At 41.1% G+C, this 15,966-nt stretch overlaps 1 protein-coding gene across 1 annotated transcript in view; it reads left to right on the forward strand.

Moving 5' to 3' along the window:
* LYG2 (lysozyme g2) overlaps window positions 1-15,966 on the forward strand; it is a 34,763-nt gene that overhangs the window by 3,161 nt on the left and 15,636 nt on the right. The window contains exons 3-4 of the mRNA XM_055108374.2: window positions 1,123-1,192; window positions 13,421-13,560. Coding sequence (XP_054964349.1) covers window positions 1,123-1,192; window positions 13,421-13,560 — 210 coding nt within the window. The remainder of the gene's footprint in view (window positions 1-1,122; window positions 1,193-13,420; window positions 13,561-15,966) is intronic.

A 15,966-nucleotide genomic window follows, 5' to 3' on the forward strand; every position in this document is an offset into this window, starting at 1 on the left:
GCCTTCTCCTGCTATGATTCCGAAAAATTGGCCTTCAATAGTCATAGATTTAAAAGACTATTTCTTTACTATCCCCTTAGCTGAGCAAGACTGTGAACGGTTTGCATTTACAATTCCTGCAGTAAACAACCTGCAGCCTGCTAAGTGTTTTCATTGGAAAGTGTTGCCACAAAGCATGTTAAACAGTCCAACAATTTGCCAGACTTATGTAGGGTAAGAATTTGAACCTACTTGTAAAAAATTTTAACAGTATTGCATTATTCATTATATGGATGATATACTTTGTGTTGCCCCCACTTGAGAAATATTACTCCAATGTTATGATCACTTGCAAAATTCGATTTCTCACGCTGGTTTAATTATAGCTCCTGATAAAATTCAGACTACTGCTCCTTACTCCTATTTAGAGACCTTAGTAAATGACACTACAATAGTGTCACAGAAAGTAAACATATGTAGGGATCAATTGAAAACATTAAATGACTTTCAAAAATTACTAGGGGACATTAACTGGATATGACCTGCTCTAGGCATTCCTACCTAGGCCATGAATAATCTATTTTCTAACCTTAGAGGAGATTCTAGTCTCACTAGCCCTTGGCAATTAACAAAGGAGGCTGAGGGAGAGTTACAGCTAATTGAGAAGCGAGTGCATAAGGCTCAAATAAATAGAATAGATCAAGAAAAGACTCCAGATTTGCTAATTTTTTCAACTCAGCATTCACCTACTGGAGTTATTGTTCAAGAGGAAGATCTTCTACAGTGGCTTTTTCTTCCATATACTAATTCACAGACTCTAACTCCTTATTTGGATCAAATTGCTACTATGAAAAGAAATGGGAGAACTCAGATTGTTAAATTACATGGATATGATCCTGGAAAAATTATTGTCCCTCTCACGAAGGTGCAAATACAGCAAGCTTTTATAAATAGTCTTACTTGGCAAACCCATTTAGCTGACTTTGTGGGTATTCTTGATAATCATTTTCCTGAAACAAAACTGTTTCCGTTTTTGAAATTAACCAATTGGATTCTCCCTAAAATAACTAAATTTAAACCAATTGAAGGTGCTGAAAATATCTTCACAGATGGGTCTAGTAATGGTAAAACTTCTTATTCTAGCTCTAAAGGTAAAGTTTTACAGACATCCTATACTTCAGCTCAAAAGGCAGAGCTTGTAGCTCTAACTGAGGTATTGACTGCTTTTCATATGCCTATTAATATGATTTCTGATTCTTCATATGTGGTTCATTCCACACAATTAATTGAAAATGCTCAGTTATGATTTCATACAGATGAACAACTGATGACTTTATTTACCCAATTGCAAACAGCAGTCAGGAGTAGAATGCACCCTTTTCACATCACTCACATTAGGGCTCATACACCTCTTCCAAGACCTTTGACTGCAGGTAATCAAATGGCTGATCACCTAGTTGCTACTGCAATATCTAATGCCAGACACTTTCACAATTTAACCCATGTTAATGCCTCTGGTCTCAAACGCAGATACAGCATTACCTGGAAAGAAGCTAAAGCTATTATCCAGCGATGCCCAACTTGCCAAATGGTGCATTTCTCATCTTTTACAGGAGGAGTTAATCCTTGAGGATTGGAACCTAATTCTCTTTGGCAAATGGATGTTACCCATGTTCCCTTGTTTGGGAGACTAGCTTATGTACATGTATGTGTGGACACCTTTTCTCACTTTGTCTGGGATACATGCCAATCAGGAGAGTCTTCTGCCTGTGTTAAACATCACCTTTTGCAGTGTTTTGCAGTGTTGGGCATTCCAGCTTCTATTAAAACAGACAATGCCCCAGGCTATACTAGCCAAACTCTAGCTACATTTTTCTCTATATGGAATATTAAACACATTATTGGTATCCCATATAATTCTCAAGGACAAGCCATAGTGGAAAGAATCAATCTCTCCCTGAAACAGCAGTTGCAAAAGCAAAAGGGTGGAAACAGAGACTACAGGACACCATACATGCAATTGAATCTAGCATTATTGAGTTTAAATTTTTTGAGTGTGCCTAAAGACCAGATGAACAGCATCTGAACAGCATCTGTTCAGCAGTTACAACAGTGGCTGAACAGCATTTACAGAAACCAGCTGCAAAGACAAGCAGAACAACTGGTTTAGTGGAGAGATCCGATAACAAAAAGTTGGGAAATAGGTCAAATAATAACTTGGGGTAGAGGTTATGCTTGTGTTTCTCCAGGACTGAATCAACAGCCTATTTGGGTACCATCGAGACCTCTAAAGCATCACTATGAGCCAGATACCCAGGAAGAGGTTTTGGGAGGATCCCAAAGACCTATCGGTGGCAGTGTTGTCCAAGTTGATGCTAAGGAGGACCCCAACTGTCACGACCAACACCCGTTGAACACAGCCACCTACCTGGGGACAGATCAAGAAGCTGTCACAGATGGCAGAAGAAAACCTGAGGAAAGCGGGACAACCAGTCACAATGAGTAATTTAATGATAGCCATGATAGCGGTGATCACCATTGCCATGAGTATTCCTTTAGCAAGGGCTGACACAGAGAACGATTATACTTATTGGGCATATTTACCTTTTCCACCACTTCTACAGCCTGTAACTTGGCTGGACCCCCCATTGGAGGTATACACTAATGATAACTCTTGGATGCTCGGTCCTACAGATGATAGAGGCCCATCTCACCCACATGAGGAAGGAACTGTTATGAATATTTCTTTAGGATTTGAACATCCGCCTATCTGTTTGGGAAAGGCCACTAGTTGCCTACCCCCTCGCTATCAAATCTTGACTGGCAATAATGACCGGATGTAATCACTCTATGACACACTTACACATGCTTTCTGGTCTCAGTATTTGCCATTATAAATCTGCTTCTATACTTGAGGAATACCGCCCTCAAAAACCTATTTGTAAACAGGATTGGACCTGGTCAGAAAAAATGAACGTACTTGTTTGGAAAGATTGCATTGCAGAACAGGCAGGGAGGCTGCACAACGATTCCCATGGAATCATTACTGATTGGTTCCCTAAGAGGATGTTTAGTTTGAATTGCACCTCTCAGTCTGCATGCCATGGCCATACTATGTTCAGCTGGTCTGAACAAAATGGTCAGATGGTAGAAATGGTAAGAAGTATGGCAAGAGTTCCTATTATCTGGAAACATGGTGGTACAGTGGCACCTCAAACTCAAATGATATGGCCCATTCTAGGAGCTAAACATCAGGATTTGTGGAAACTATTAATGGCTCTTAATAAGATCAAAATTTGGGAAAGAATAAAAAAGCGTCCAGAAGGACACTCTACAAACTTGTCGTCGGATATTCCAAAATTAAAAGAACAAATATTTAAAGTATCCCAGGCACACCTGACCTTAATGCCAGGAACTGGAGTGCTTGAAGGAGCTGCAGATGGATTAGCAGCTATCAACCCATTAAAATGGATAAAAACACTTGGATGCTCTGTGATTTCAATGATGATTGTGTTATTAGTCTGTGTTGTTTGTCTTTGTATAGTCTGCAGATGCAGATCCCAGCTCCTGTGAGAAGTAGCTCACCGTGACAAAGCCACCTTTGCTTTTATCGTCTTGCAAAAACAAAAAGGGGGACATGTGGGGAACAGGCCCCCAAATCTGGCCATAAACAGGCCCCAAAACTGGCCATAAACAAAATCTCTGCAGCTCTGTGAGATGCTCGTGATGGCTATGATGCCCATGCTGAAGGTTGTTGGTTTACCAGAATGAGGGCAAGGAACACCTGGCCCACCCAGGGTGGAAAACTGCTTAACACATTCCTGAACCACAAACAATAGCATGAGCGATCTGTGCCTTAAGGACATGTTCCTGCTGCAGATAACTAGCCAGAGCCCATCCCTTTGTTTCCCATTTTAGTTAACCTATAATCTATAGAAATAGTGCTTATTACTGGCTTGTTCTCAATAAGCATATGGGTAAAACTCTGTTCGTGGCTCTCAGCTCTGAAGGCTGTCAGCCCCCTGGCTTCCCATTCCACACTCTATATTTCTGTGTGTGTGTCTTTAATTCGTCTAGCGCCACTGGGTTAGGGTCTCCACGACCAAGCAGGTCTCGGCAGAACCCGTGAGCACCCAGTGATTTCTCACACAACACCTTCCTTGTCCCATCAAAATGTACCTTTCCTGCTGCTGTCTTCTCTGTGTCACATGCCCACTCTCTAACTAACCTAAGAGGGAAAAATAGTGAGAGACAAAGGAAGAGAAAGAGAGAGAGAGACAGAAAGAGAGAGAGCGCTTAAACGCACCAGTGGGCTAATACGAGTTGCAGTTTCCTTTTCTATAAAGTAAAAATAAAACTACCTAGAAGCAGTCAAATTAAATCAAACTACATTTAGGCCTGCAGTTGAGAAAAATACTCAGGTTACCTCAGAGGATGGTGATTAGCTGTAAAGATTCATAAGGGAAGTGAGTGAGAAAGCATTGGAAGCCACCTCAGCAGAGGGTGAGTAGGTGGCATGAGGACCTAGAATGTTCTCCAGGAGACCTCCTAGTGGCCTAGGGGCAGCTCTTGGTGGCCTTTCCTGAGACTTGGGAAGTCTCCATTCTGTATTGATAATGACCACTTCTAACAGCCAAGTGACTTTCTGAGTACTCTCTGGTCTCCTGTGGGTGTGCACTCATGGCTTCTCCTGCCTCAAGGCTTCTGCTTACTGTCTCCTCTCAGAGGTCTTTCTGCTTTGGGCTCCTTTACTGCACATGTCCTTCTCTGTGTCTTACATTCAAACTCTCCAATCAGAGATTCTTAGATCACTTTCTGGCACAATCACCCACAGAATGTTCCAAACTTGCCCCTTCCCCTGGCCCATGTAAGCCATTCTTCGAGCTGTATCAGGGTTAAACTGACACCCTTCCATGTTTATCCAACTTGGTTTTCCCCATGTGTTTTCTCGCTTCATTTTCAGCCCACAGTCATTTAAGAGCACCCGGGTAGGCCAACTGCTATGCTAAGAACAGGGGACATAAAACTGAATATGACAGAACATGAATTGACAATCTATTGGCAAAGCCACCTAGAAAAAAGTATGATGCTGTATTCATTTCCTAGGACTGTCATCACACATTGCTGCAAACTGGATGGGTTAAAACAATGGAAATGTATTATCTTTCAGTTTTGGAGGTTAGAAATTAAAAATCAAGGTGCCAGAAAGGCCATACTCCTGAAAGCTCTAGGGAAGAATCACCCCTCAGCTCTTCCTACCTTCTGGTGTTGCCAGCAATCCTTGGCACTCCTTGGGTGGTAAACACATCTCTCCAATCTCTGCCTCCAACACCACACAGCCTTCGTTATGTATTCCCCTGTGTCTTCACTTGGCCTCCCTTTAAGGATGCTAATTGTTGGATCTAGGCCCCACCCTAATCTGGTTGGACCTCATCTTGATTACATCTGCAAAGACCCTGTTTCCAAATAAGGCCACATTCATTCAGTTTTCTGGTGGATATGAATTTCAGGATGACTCTATTCAACCCAGCACAGGTGGTCACAGGTATGCTGGTGCATGGATGTCCAGGGGTGACTGAGGAGGTCAATTCCTTTTCTCCTCCTCAAGTGGTGGCTACGTACCAGGCTGATCTAGTCATAGAAGGTGGAGCATGACTGAACAGCATAGAGGGAGGAGAGGGCAATCAAGAGTTGCTGTTGTTGAAGTGTGGATATATAGGACAGGCACAGTGATAGGTCCCTATACAGAATATTAAATTTAACTCACACAAAAGTACTGAAAATATGTCATAGTATTCTGGTTTGGTAGGTGAGGAAATAGAGGCCCAGAGATGTTAAGTCAGTTGCTCAGGGTCAAACAACCAGTTATGGGCAGAGCCAGGTTTGAATTGAGACTTAAGACAAATGCTTCAAGGGAGCTTGGAGCTGATATGACGTGGTATAGCACAGTTTCACATAGTCCAAAATATTCCCTCCATAGACAGGAAAAAAAAAAAAAACTATGTTAGGCCACATCTTTTCCTTAGGACATCAAAAGCTCACATTACAGTCACTATTTAAAACTCTCTGGTCCAAGCAGGTGCTGGTATCCTTGGCTGGGAGACCTGAAGACAGATCATATCCCAGGCTCTTTGCAGACATTCCCTACCACCATCCCAGAGCCTGGTAGCCCCGATGGATGGCTAGTCCCAGAAGGGAAATAACAATCACTGCAGTTCAGCTCTCAGGAAGCCCATCCTTAGGGGAAGGGGAGAACACCACATCAAGGGATCACCCCATGGGACAAAATAATCTGAACAGCAGCCCTTGAGTTCTAGATCTTTCCACTGAAATAGTCTACCCAAATGAGAAGGAGCCAGAAAAGTAATTCTGGTAATATGACAAAACAAGTTTCTATAGCAACCCCAAAAGATCACATTAGCTCTCCAGCAATGGATCGAAACCAAAAAGAAATCTCTGAATTGCCAGATAAAGAATTCAGAAGGTTGATTATGTGAACCCTGAAAATCTGAGACAGGTTTCAGTTAATTTAGAAAGTTTATTTGGCCAAGGTTGAGGACATGTGCCCGTGATACAGCCTCAGGAGGTCCTGATGACATGTGCCCAGGGTGGTCAGAGCACAGTTTGGTTTCATGAGACATCAATCAACATATGTAAGATGAACATTGGTTTGGTCTGGAAAGGCGGGACAACTCGAAGCAAAGGTGGGACAACTCAAAATGGGGAGGGGGCTTCCAGGTCATATGTAGATAAGAGAAAAATGGTTGCATTCTTTTGAGTTTCTGATTAGCTTCTCCAAAGGAGGCAATCAGATATGCATTTATCTCAGTGAGCAGAGGGGTAACTTTGAATAGAATGGGAGGCAGGTTTGCCCTAAGCAGTTCCCAGCTTGACTTTTCTCTTTAGCTTAGTGATTTTGGGGGCCCAAGAAATTTTCCTTTCATATTTCCCTGCTTTTCTTATTAAAAATCTTTTGGAGAAAGCATTTTAGAAGAAAATAAGTCTGTGGTCTCAGGTTTCATCTGATCTCTCCTGGTTGGGATGGTTTATTCCTAGATGGGTAGGTCCTGAGTTATTAGGAAAGCTCATTTTTAAAAGGTTGTGAAATCTCATGTCCTTTGAAGAGAAAATAAGGGGAGGAAGTGAGATAAACCTGGGGCTCCTGGGCCTGTCAGAAGGTGACATTCTTTACTTGCCACAGGTCAGGAACCCTATACAGGGACTGTGTAGACAAAGGTATGAGGTCAGTTTTTCCAAGGGGCTTTTAGTGACTCCATAAGTCAAGTTTGATTCCTTAAAGGAAAGCATGCCATCCCTGTCAAAGCCTTGGTAAAATACCAGTTTCTCCAACTGTGTCCTGTTACGGAAAACAGATTATTATTGCACTTATGCAAATAACATATTGTCATAAGTTAAAAATACCCACAAATAATTTCCAAGTTCTGGAGAAATCAGTTAGAAATGAACATGCTCCAAATTTTGTTCATAGGAATATACTTTACTCAACTGTTAAAAGCTGTAAATAACTTAAAAGTGGTATTGACTCTGAAAAACAAAACAAAGGATCAGCAGCATTTTAAGCAAAATTTAAAAAGATTATTTCAGACTTCTATTAGTTTAGTCCATGCAGTTAATTCCTGTTCTGCTTCATATTCATGAACATTTCAGTACTCCGTGAGTCCTAAAAGTTTTCTTCTATTCTGATGTCACAATCTCCACAGTTATCAGAAACCTGCATTTAAGAGTACCTGTTGGAGTTTTATAGCTGATTATGAAACCACCTTCTAAAGAGGACCAAAACAAGACAACACCGGAAAAACTCTTCCAGGCATTGGCTTAGGCAAAGAGTTCATGACCAGGAACCCAAAAGTAAATGCAACAAAAACAAAGATAAATAGATGAGACTTAATGAAACTAAAAAGCTTCTGCACAGCAAAAGAAATAGCAGAGCAGACAACCCACAGAGTGGGAGAAAATCTCCACAAACTATGCATCCAACAAAGGACTAATATCTGGGATCTACAAGGAACTCAAACAAATCAGCAAGGAAAAAAGAAGTAATCCCATCAAAAAGTGGGTTAAGGACATGAATAGACAATTCTCATAAGAAGATATACAAATGGCCAACAAACATATGAAAAAATGCTCAACATCACTAATGATCAGGGGAATGCAAATCAAAACCACAATGTGATACCACCTTACTCCTGCAAGAATGGCCATAATTAAAAAAATTTTTAAAATTATAGATGTTGGCAGGGATATGGTGAAAAGGGAACACTTTTACACTGCTGGTGGGAATGTAAACTAATACAACCACTATGGAAAACAGTATGGAGACTCCTTAAAGAACTAAAAGTAGAACTACCATTTGATCCAGCAATCCCACTACTGGGTATCTACCCAGAGGGAAAGAAGTCTTTATATGAAAAAGACACTTGTACACCCATGTTTATAGCAGCACAATCTGCAATTGCAAAAATATGGAACCAGCCTAAATGCTCATCAACCAATGAGTGGATAAAGCAAATGTGATGTATATATATATATAGATAGATAGATTTATATATATATACATACACGCATACACACCATGGAATACTACTCAGCCATAAAAGGGAACAAAATAATGGCATTTGCAGCAACCTGGATGGCATCGGAGACCATTATTCTAAGTGAAGTAACTCAGGAGTGGAAAACCAAACCTTGTAGGTTCTCACTTACAAGCGGGAGTTAAGCTATGAGGATGCAAAGCCTTAAGAATCATACAATAGACTCTGGGGACTTGGGGAGAAGGGTGAGATGGGGGTGAGGAATAAAAGACTACACATTGGGTACAATATACACTGCTCAGGTGATGGGCATGGCAAAATCTTAGAAATCACCACTACAGAGCTTATCCATGTAACCAAATACCACCTGTTCCCTAAAAACTATTGAAATAAAAAATAAATTTAAAAAGATGTGGTAAAAGATTAAAAATAAATAAAAATAGAAAAAAAAACTCTTCAGTCAAATATGGTGGCCACTAGTGGCTATTGAGTACTTGAAATGTAGCTAGTTAGAACTGCAATGTGCTGTAAGCCTAAAATACACACATTTAGTACAAAAAAGATTATAAAATATCCCAACTTTTATATTGATTTTGAAATAATATTTTGAGTATATTGGGCTAAACAAAATGTAGCATTAAAATTAATCTCACTTCTTTCAATGTGGCTGACAAAAAAGTTTAAATTAAATGTGCAGCTCACATTTTGTTTCTATTGGACAGCACGGGTGGAGAAGGTCTCTGAACATAAAACACCGAATAAGTATATTTTCCACTGGGACTGGGGGTGGGTGCTTTGGGGGAAGTGCATAGGTGCTGGGCAGTGTTAAAATCAGGGTGGGCGTAGGTGGCAGTGAAGGGCAGTCTTTGTGCAGCCAGATGGCAAGTGAGAGCATGAATGCCTGACTGTTGGAAATGACAAAATAAATCATGGAATCCTGAAGTTTCAGGGTGTAAAATGCTTTAGAAATCATCATCTGACCCAATAAATGATGGAAAGAAATGCCCTGGACTCGGAATCTGAATGTTTTGGTTCCAGTCTCAGCTCCATCATTTATTAGATAGGACGTCTTGGGCAAGTCAGTCTCTTTTCTTATATGTCTAATGGGGGACATAAAATCTGCTTGATCTTTCCTGGAAGGTTATTTCTATTATTTTAACTTATTTGAAAGCCCACTCAAAATTCCAAAGTACTGCAACAATATGAGATATTAAATAGATGTTGCCTATTTTACAATCCTGGCTCAGCCCAGTTCTACAGACAGTTGGTAATTTTCAAGGTGAGTAATTAATACAGAGATACTTTGGCAGTGAAAATATTATTAGTGTGTTTGTGCTTATGTCTACACAGAGAAGAGAGAGGAGGCAAAGATAAAACCTGTAGCTCCCATTTTCTTCTTATATATTTTTACTTATTTTTTCTATCACAGTTATAACCCCTTAAGAAAAATTTAGATGAGTACTAGAATCTGGCAAAATTAGTTAAATCAGACTGAGATGAATAAGATAGAACAAAATGAGCTGTAGAATGATGTTTTGGCTGAGCCACTCACTCTGCCAGGGTCAGCACCTTCTTTAATTGACTCTTTTCAAGGAAATGCAGTACAGGTTGCTCTCTGTTGTTACCTGTGTGTCATGACCCGCTGGGCCATTAACCCATTTGTCTTGAATAGTCAATTCTCTGGCCCCAGGATTGTCAGGAGCCAGGAGGAGCTGGGGAACATGGCTGAGACATTCTCACTCCTATTCCAGCCTCAGGAAAACCCACTGAGCCTGGGTCAAATCTTGGGAGTAACTGCTGACAATGGTGATTCCTGAGCCATCCTCTCTCCATTGCTTGTCCTGGGTGAGGCCTCAGAGAGGCCAACAATTTCCTAGGCCTCTCTATTGCTGTACACATCTGGAACTGAAATTCATTGCATATCCCTTCACCCCTGAATTTAACCCTGAGAAGTGTGAAAAATTGGTTCAAACGTCCTCATCAAAACTCATGTCGAAATTTAATTACCATATGTAATGGTATTGGAAGATGGAAACTTTAATAGATGATAAGGGCCAGGGTGCAGTGGCTCACGCCTGTAATCCCAGGACTTTGGGAGGCTGAGGCAAGAGGATCACTTGAGCACAGGAGTTTGAGATCAGCCTGGGCAACATGGTAAGATCCTGTCTCTAAAAAAAAAAACACATACAAATTAGTGGGGAGTGGTGGCACACACCTGTAGTCCCAGCTATTCGAGAGTCGAGGTAAGAGGTTCACCTGAGCCTAGAGAGGTTGAGGCTGCAGTGAGCTGTGATTGCACCACTGCGCTCCAGCGTGGACAACAGAGGGAGACCCTGTCTCAAAAAAAAAAAAAAAAAGATAATGAGGTCATGAGGCTTCGCCCTCATGAATGGAATAATGCTGTTCTCTCAGGGGGGGCTTTATTTCTGCAGGATCAGCTCAGCCCCATTTGCTCTCCGTCTTGTGTGTTCACCTCCACCTTCTGCCATTCCACCATGGATGACCCTTGTCAGATGCCAGCACCATGCTCTTGGATTTCCTGGCCTCCAGAACCATGGGCCCAATAAATTTTTGTTTATCATAAATTACCCAGTCTGTGGTATGCTGTTATAGCAGCAAAAATAGCAGACTAAGACACTCACCATCCCAGTCACCACATGGCCAGAACTCTAGAAGACGCCCTTGCAGTTCTCATAAAACCCGGGGTCGAAGGCCATCTAAGGGGTAGCCCTCCACAGCAATCATCTGTGGGATCAGACATGGCTAAAGAGTTTTAATATAGCATGTCTTTCTGACAATTAATACAAGTTCCTTGTAGAACACTTGAAAATTACTGCAAGGTACTGATTATATCCCTTTTAATTATGTAATTTTTTGTAAAATTTCTTTCTTTTTTTTTTTTCTTCTTCTTCCTTTTTTTTTTTTTTTTTTTGGCATATGATTATCAAAGGACTAGGGCTGGGCACGGTGGCTCATGCTTGTAGTCCCAGTACTTTTGGGATGCCAAGGTGGACAGATCATGAGGTCAGGAGATCGAGACCATCCTGGCTAACACAGTGAAACCCCGTCTCTAGTAAAAATACAAATATTAGCTGGGTGTGGTGGCAGGCGCCTGTAGTCCCAGCTACTTGGGAGGCTGAGGCAGGAGAATGGCGTGAACCTGGGAGGCGGAGCTTGCAGTGAGCCGAGATCGTGCCACTGCACTCCAGCCTGGGCAACAGAGCGAGACTCCGTCTCAAAAAAAAAAAAAAAAAAAAGACTAGGACCCAGACTATAGTATATGAGGACTTCTATTTTAAAAAATGAGAAAAAGTTGATGATATCTTGTGATATAAAAAATTTTTAAAGCCAAATAAATAAAATGTGAAAAAGGCAAACAACCCAGTGAAAAGTGATCAAAGAATACAAACGGGCAGTTCAGAGCAGGTAAAACTGACACTGCCAATGAGCATATATGAAAAGATGCCCAACCTCAATCAGGAAACTGACTTTTCTCACCCAATTTAAGTCTAATTATAGCAAACCTCGGTGGAGATATGGAGCATGGAAACACTTATATCCTGCTTTAGAGGGGTAAATGTGGTACAGCTGCTTTGAAGAAGAATTTTGTAACATCTGGTATAGTTGAAGATGCAATTCAGCTTAATTTCCATGCCTGCATATACACACACTTAAAACAAAATTGGAAACATTCATTAATACCATTTAATAACCTGCTTAAGTAAAGAGCTTAACAGTATGAACATCCTTCTGTTGTTAAACAAGAAAACTTATTATTAAGAAGGCTCCAGCTGAGGCTCCTAACCCCTGCTTCCTCTCTTTGCACTGTGAGGGCCTCTGGCCTGATAAAAGGTCACCAGAATCTTTGCACACACAGCCCAGAATCACCCACACCTGCCTGCTCCTCCACTGTCTGTGGGGATATGCGATAGCCCAAGCCCCTGCATGCCTGATTTATTCCTCTCACCATCCACCCCCTCATCCTTCTGCCCTTGATTTTGGTCAGGTTACTAAGGAGAATGAGTTGGAGAGGTCCACAGGGGATTCCAGTTCTCCTAGAAATCAAGACTGCAGGAAGCAGGCACGAGGGAGTGAGCAAGCACTTGGGAAAGGGCCTCAGCAAAGCAGGCTGAAGCTTGTATGCTACTGTTTGTTGTAACTGCGGGTGGAGTTAGAGGTAAGGTAAGAGAAGTAAGCTGGGAGAAAAGGATGGCCGATACACTCCACCTCCAAAACCTTAAGCTTAAATCTTCCCACTGGCCCCATGATAGCCCCTTACTTTCTTCCCTTCATTTCCAATCCACTTGCCATTACTTAAGCCATTCCTTTGCCAAACTCCATCTCACTTGTCCCTGTATCCTCCTTGCATGGCCCCCGCAGAGCTGCACCTCAGCCCCGGACCACTCCAGCCCTCTGTTTTCTCCTTGTCTGTACTTAGGTTGCCGTGTCAGACCCCAGCATTTCAATACCTCCAAATGAACTTTTATGGACTCCAATCTCAACTAGTCCATATGTAAACCCCACTCATCTTTTTGGCTCTTTCAGCTGTCTCTCCAATTCTACCGGGTAGCTTTTCCACACGCTCTCCGTTTTCTAAGTCCACGTAGTTTTTACTCTCAGCACATTATTTGACCTCCTGTTTCACAAAGGACTTAAAAATCATTAGATAACTCCCTCAGTTTTCTCCTATCAACTCTATACACTGAACTGCATTGCTATGTGATTTTTTTCTCTTTTCTTTCTGTTACAATGGAAGAGGCAGTCCCATTCCTGCCTCAGGCAATTTCCACGCTTAAGCTTTTGAACTAGCGTCTTCAACATCATTACCTGATCAAATAATCCTATTGTTTTTTGTATCCTCATTTTCTACAGCATTTGATTATATTCAGGTCACTCCCAGGTTAAACCGTGACAAAAGGACTGTCTTTGACACAAGTCCTTCTCCAGATACTGCTCCGGCTCTTCTCTCCATCACAGGTATAGTGAACAACTATAGAACAGTTTTTTACAAAATCATCCAGACTTCTAGGTAAGTGACTGCCTGGGGTCAGAGGGTGAACAGGAGAGAAGAGGGAGAGGAGAGAAACTGGGAATGACTGCTAATGGTTGTGGAGATTCTTCCATGGATAATGAAAATACTCTAAAATTGATTATGCTGATGGTTGCAAAACTCTTGTCAACATACTAAAAACCATTGAATTGCACACTTTAAATGAGTGAAGGCTATGATATGTGAATTATACCTCAAATCAAGCTGTTTTTAAAAAATAGCTTACTTGGCCGGGCACGGTGGCTCATGCCTGTAGTCCCAGCACTTTGGCAGGCTGAGGCAGATGGATCACCTGAGGCCAGGAGTTTGAGACCAGCCTGGCCAACATGGTGAAACCCCATCTCTACTAAAAAATACAAAAATTAGCCAGGTGTGGTGGTGGGCACCTGTAATCTCAGCTACTCAGGAGGTTGAGGCAGGAGAATTGCTGGAACCTGGAAGGTGGAAGTTGCAGTGAGCCGAGATCACGCCACTGCCCTCCAGCCCAGGCTGACAACAGTGAGACTCCATCAAAAAAAAAAAAAAAAAGTTTACTTTTGGCACAATGAAAGACATAGTTAGGGGATATCATGAGGCAGTCTTTTTATGGTGATGGGTCAGTTCTGTATCCTGATTATGGTGATGGTTACTTGCATCTACCTGTGGGATAAACGTTCACAGTACTATACGCTTCTGAAATATAAATAAATATATTTTTTAAAAGAGCATGTAAAAACAAACTGGGGAAATCCAAATAAGGTCTGTACCTAAGTTTACAGTATTGTATAATACTAATGGTAATGTTCTGGATTTGACATGTACTATAGTTATGTAAGACATTGCCATTGGGGGAAGCTGGGTGAAGGGTACATGAGAACTCTTGGTACTATTTTTGAAGCTTCTTGTGAAATTTAAACTATTTCAAAATGAAAATGTTACTTTAAAATTTTGTTTCAGACTTCTCCCTTCTCCTTTCCAAACCACAGGGAGTCCCTTTTTCAAACAATTATATTCCTAGACATGGTTGAATGATCCAGAGGTGGGCACCTGACCCAGCCCAGGTTCACTGGAATTTTTTCCTGGATTTTTTTTTTAACTTGTGTATTTTTCCATTATATCGTTATACTGCAACTGTTAGTCCATTCTTCTGTTGATGAATTTTTTGGAGTGTTTCCAGTTTTGAGCTATTATGAATAAAGCACTGTAAAAATTCTTTTTTTTTTCTTTTTTCTTTGCAGAACTTACAATCTGTGAAGATTCTCATACAAGTCTTTTGGGAGACATTTTTTTTTTCATTGCTCTTGGGTAAATGACTAGAAATAAAACTCCTGAGGCTCATAGTTGTTTACTTTGTTAGAAACTGCTGAACAGTACTACAAAGCAATCATACCATTTTATACTCCAACCAGCAATGTATGAGAGTTCTGTTTTGTTTCATATTCTCACCAATATGTGATATAGCTAGTCTTTGGTTTTAGCCTTTTTAGAGAGTGTGAAATACTGTCTCATTTTGGTTTTATTTTGCATTTCCCTGATGTGTAAAGATGTTTACCAATTTTTCATGAGCTTTATTGGCCATTTGTATATCTTCTTTCCTGAAATGTTGGTCAAATGTTTGACATTGGAAGACCAATAATGCAACCATATAAGTGGCTTCTTCAACAGGGCATACCCTGCATTTTACCTATCATATAGTAGATTAAAACCAAGACAAGAAAAGCACACAGCAGTTAAAGCTTGACATTGATATATCCTGGGGTTAAGTTGAATGTTTTAGTGAAATTTTATGGAAGGGCTCCCCTTCTGCCTTCTTACCAGCCATTGGCGCCAAAGTACCTTTGCCACATATTCTTGGGCAGCTCCCCCATTTTATAGGTTTCAGAGCTGTGAAACAGATGCTTGGGCTGCAGCTGCTTGTGTGGCTGTTTCTGAACTTATCCTTCCTCCACTCCTACCAGGCAGGCTACAGAGTCCTGACAATGAATAGCTCTTGCTTGTCCTGCCAAGTTTTCTTCACGGCTGAAGAGAGACTTCACCTCCTACTTCCTGTCCCATAATTCAGCTGTTTATTTTTCCTGAGTGCATGGATAAACAAACAAATGAATAAATCAACAAGAAGCTAAGCCATCAGGACTTGAGTGCAAACCCATCATGATAGTAACTGGCATCTCTATGAAGCACTGTAGTTTATAACATGTTTTTACATATAAAATTTATTTTTGTCTTCAAAACAAAGTCATGGGGCATTATTATCATCTCCATTTTACAGATGAGGAAAATTAAGGCTCAGGGAGGTTAAATGAGTTGGCTATGGTCATCCTCCTTGGCTGTTGTTCCTGAGAAGGGAAAGCTGTGCCTGGGATTCACAAATAATGACATGGCGGAGACAACCCAGTCTCTATTAGC

Source organism: Pan paniscus, chromosome 12 (genome assembly GCF_029289425.2).
Source record: "Pan paniscus chromosome 12, NHGRI_mPanPan1-v2.0_pri, whole genome shotgun sequence".
Classification (NCBI taxonomy): domain Eukaryota; kingdom Metazoa; phylum Chordata; class Mammalia; order Primates; family Hominidae; genus Pan; species Pan paniscus.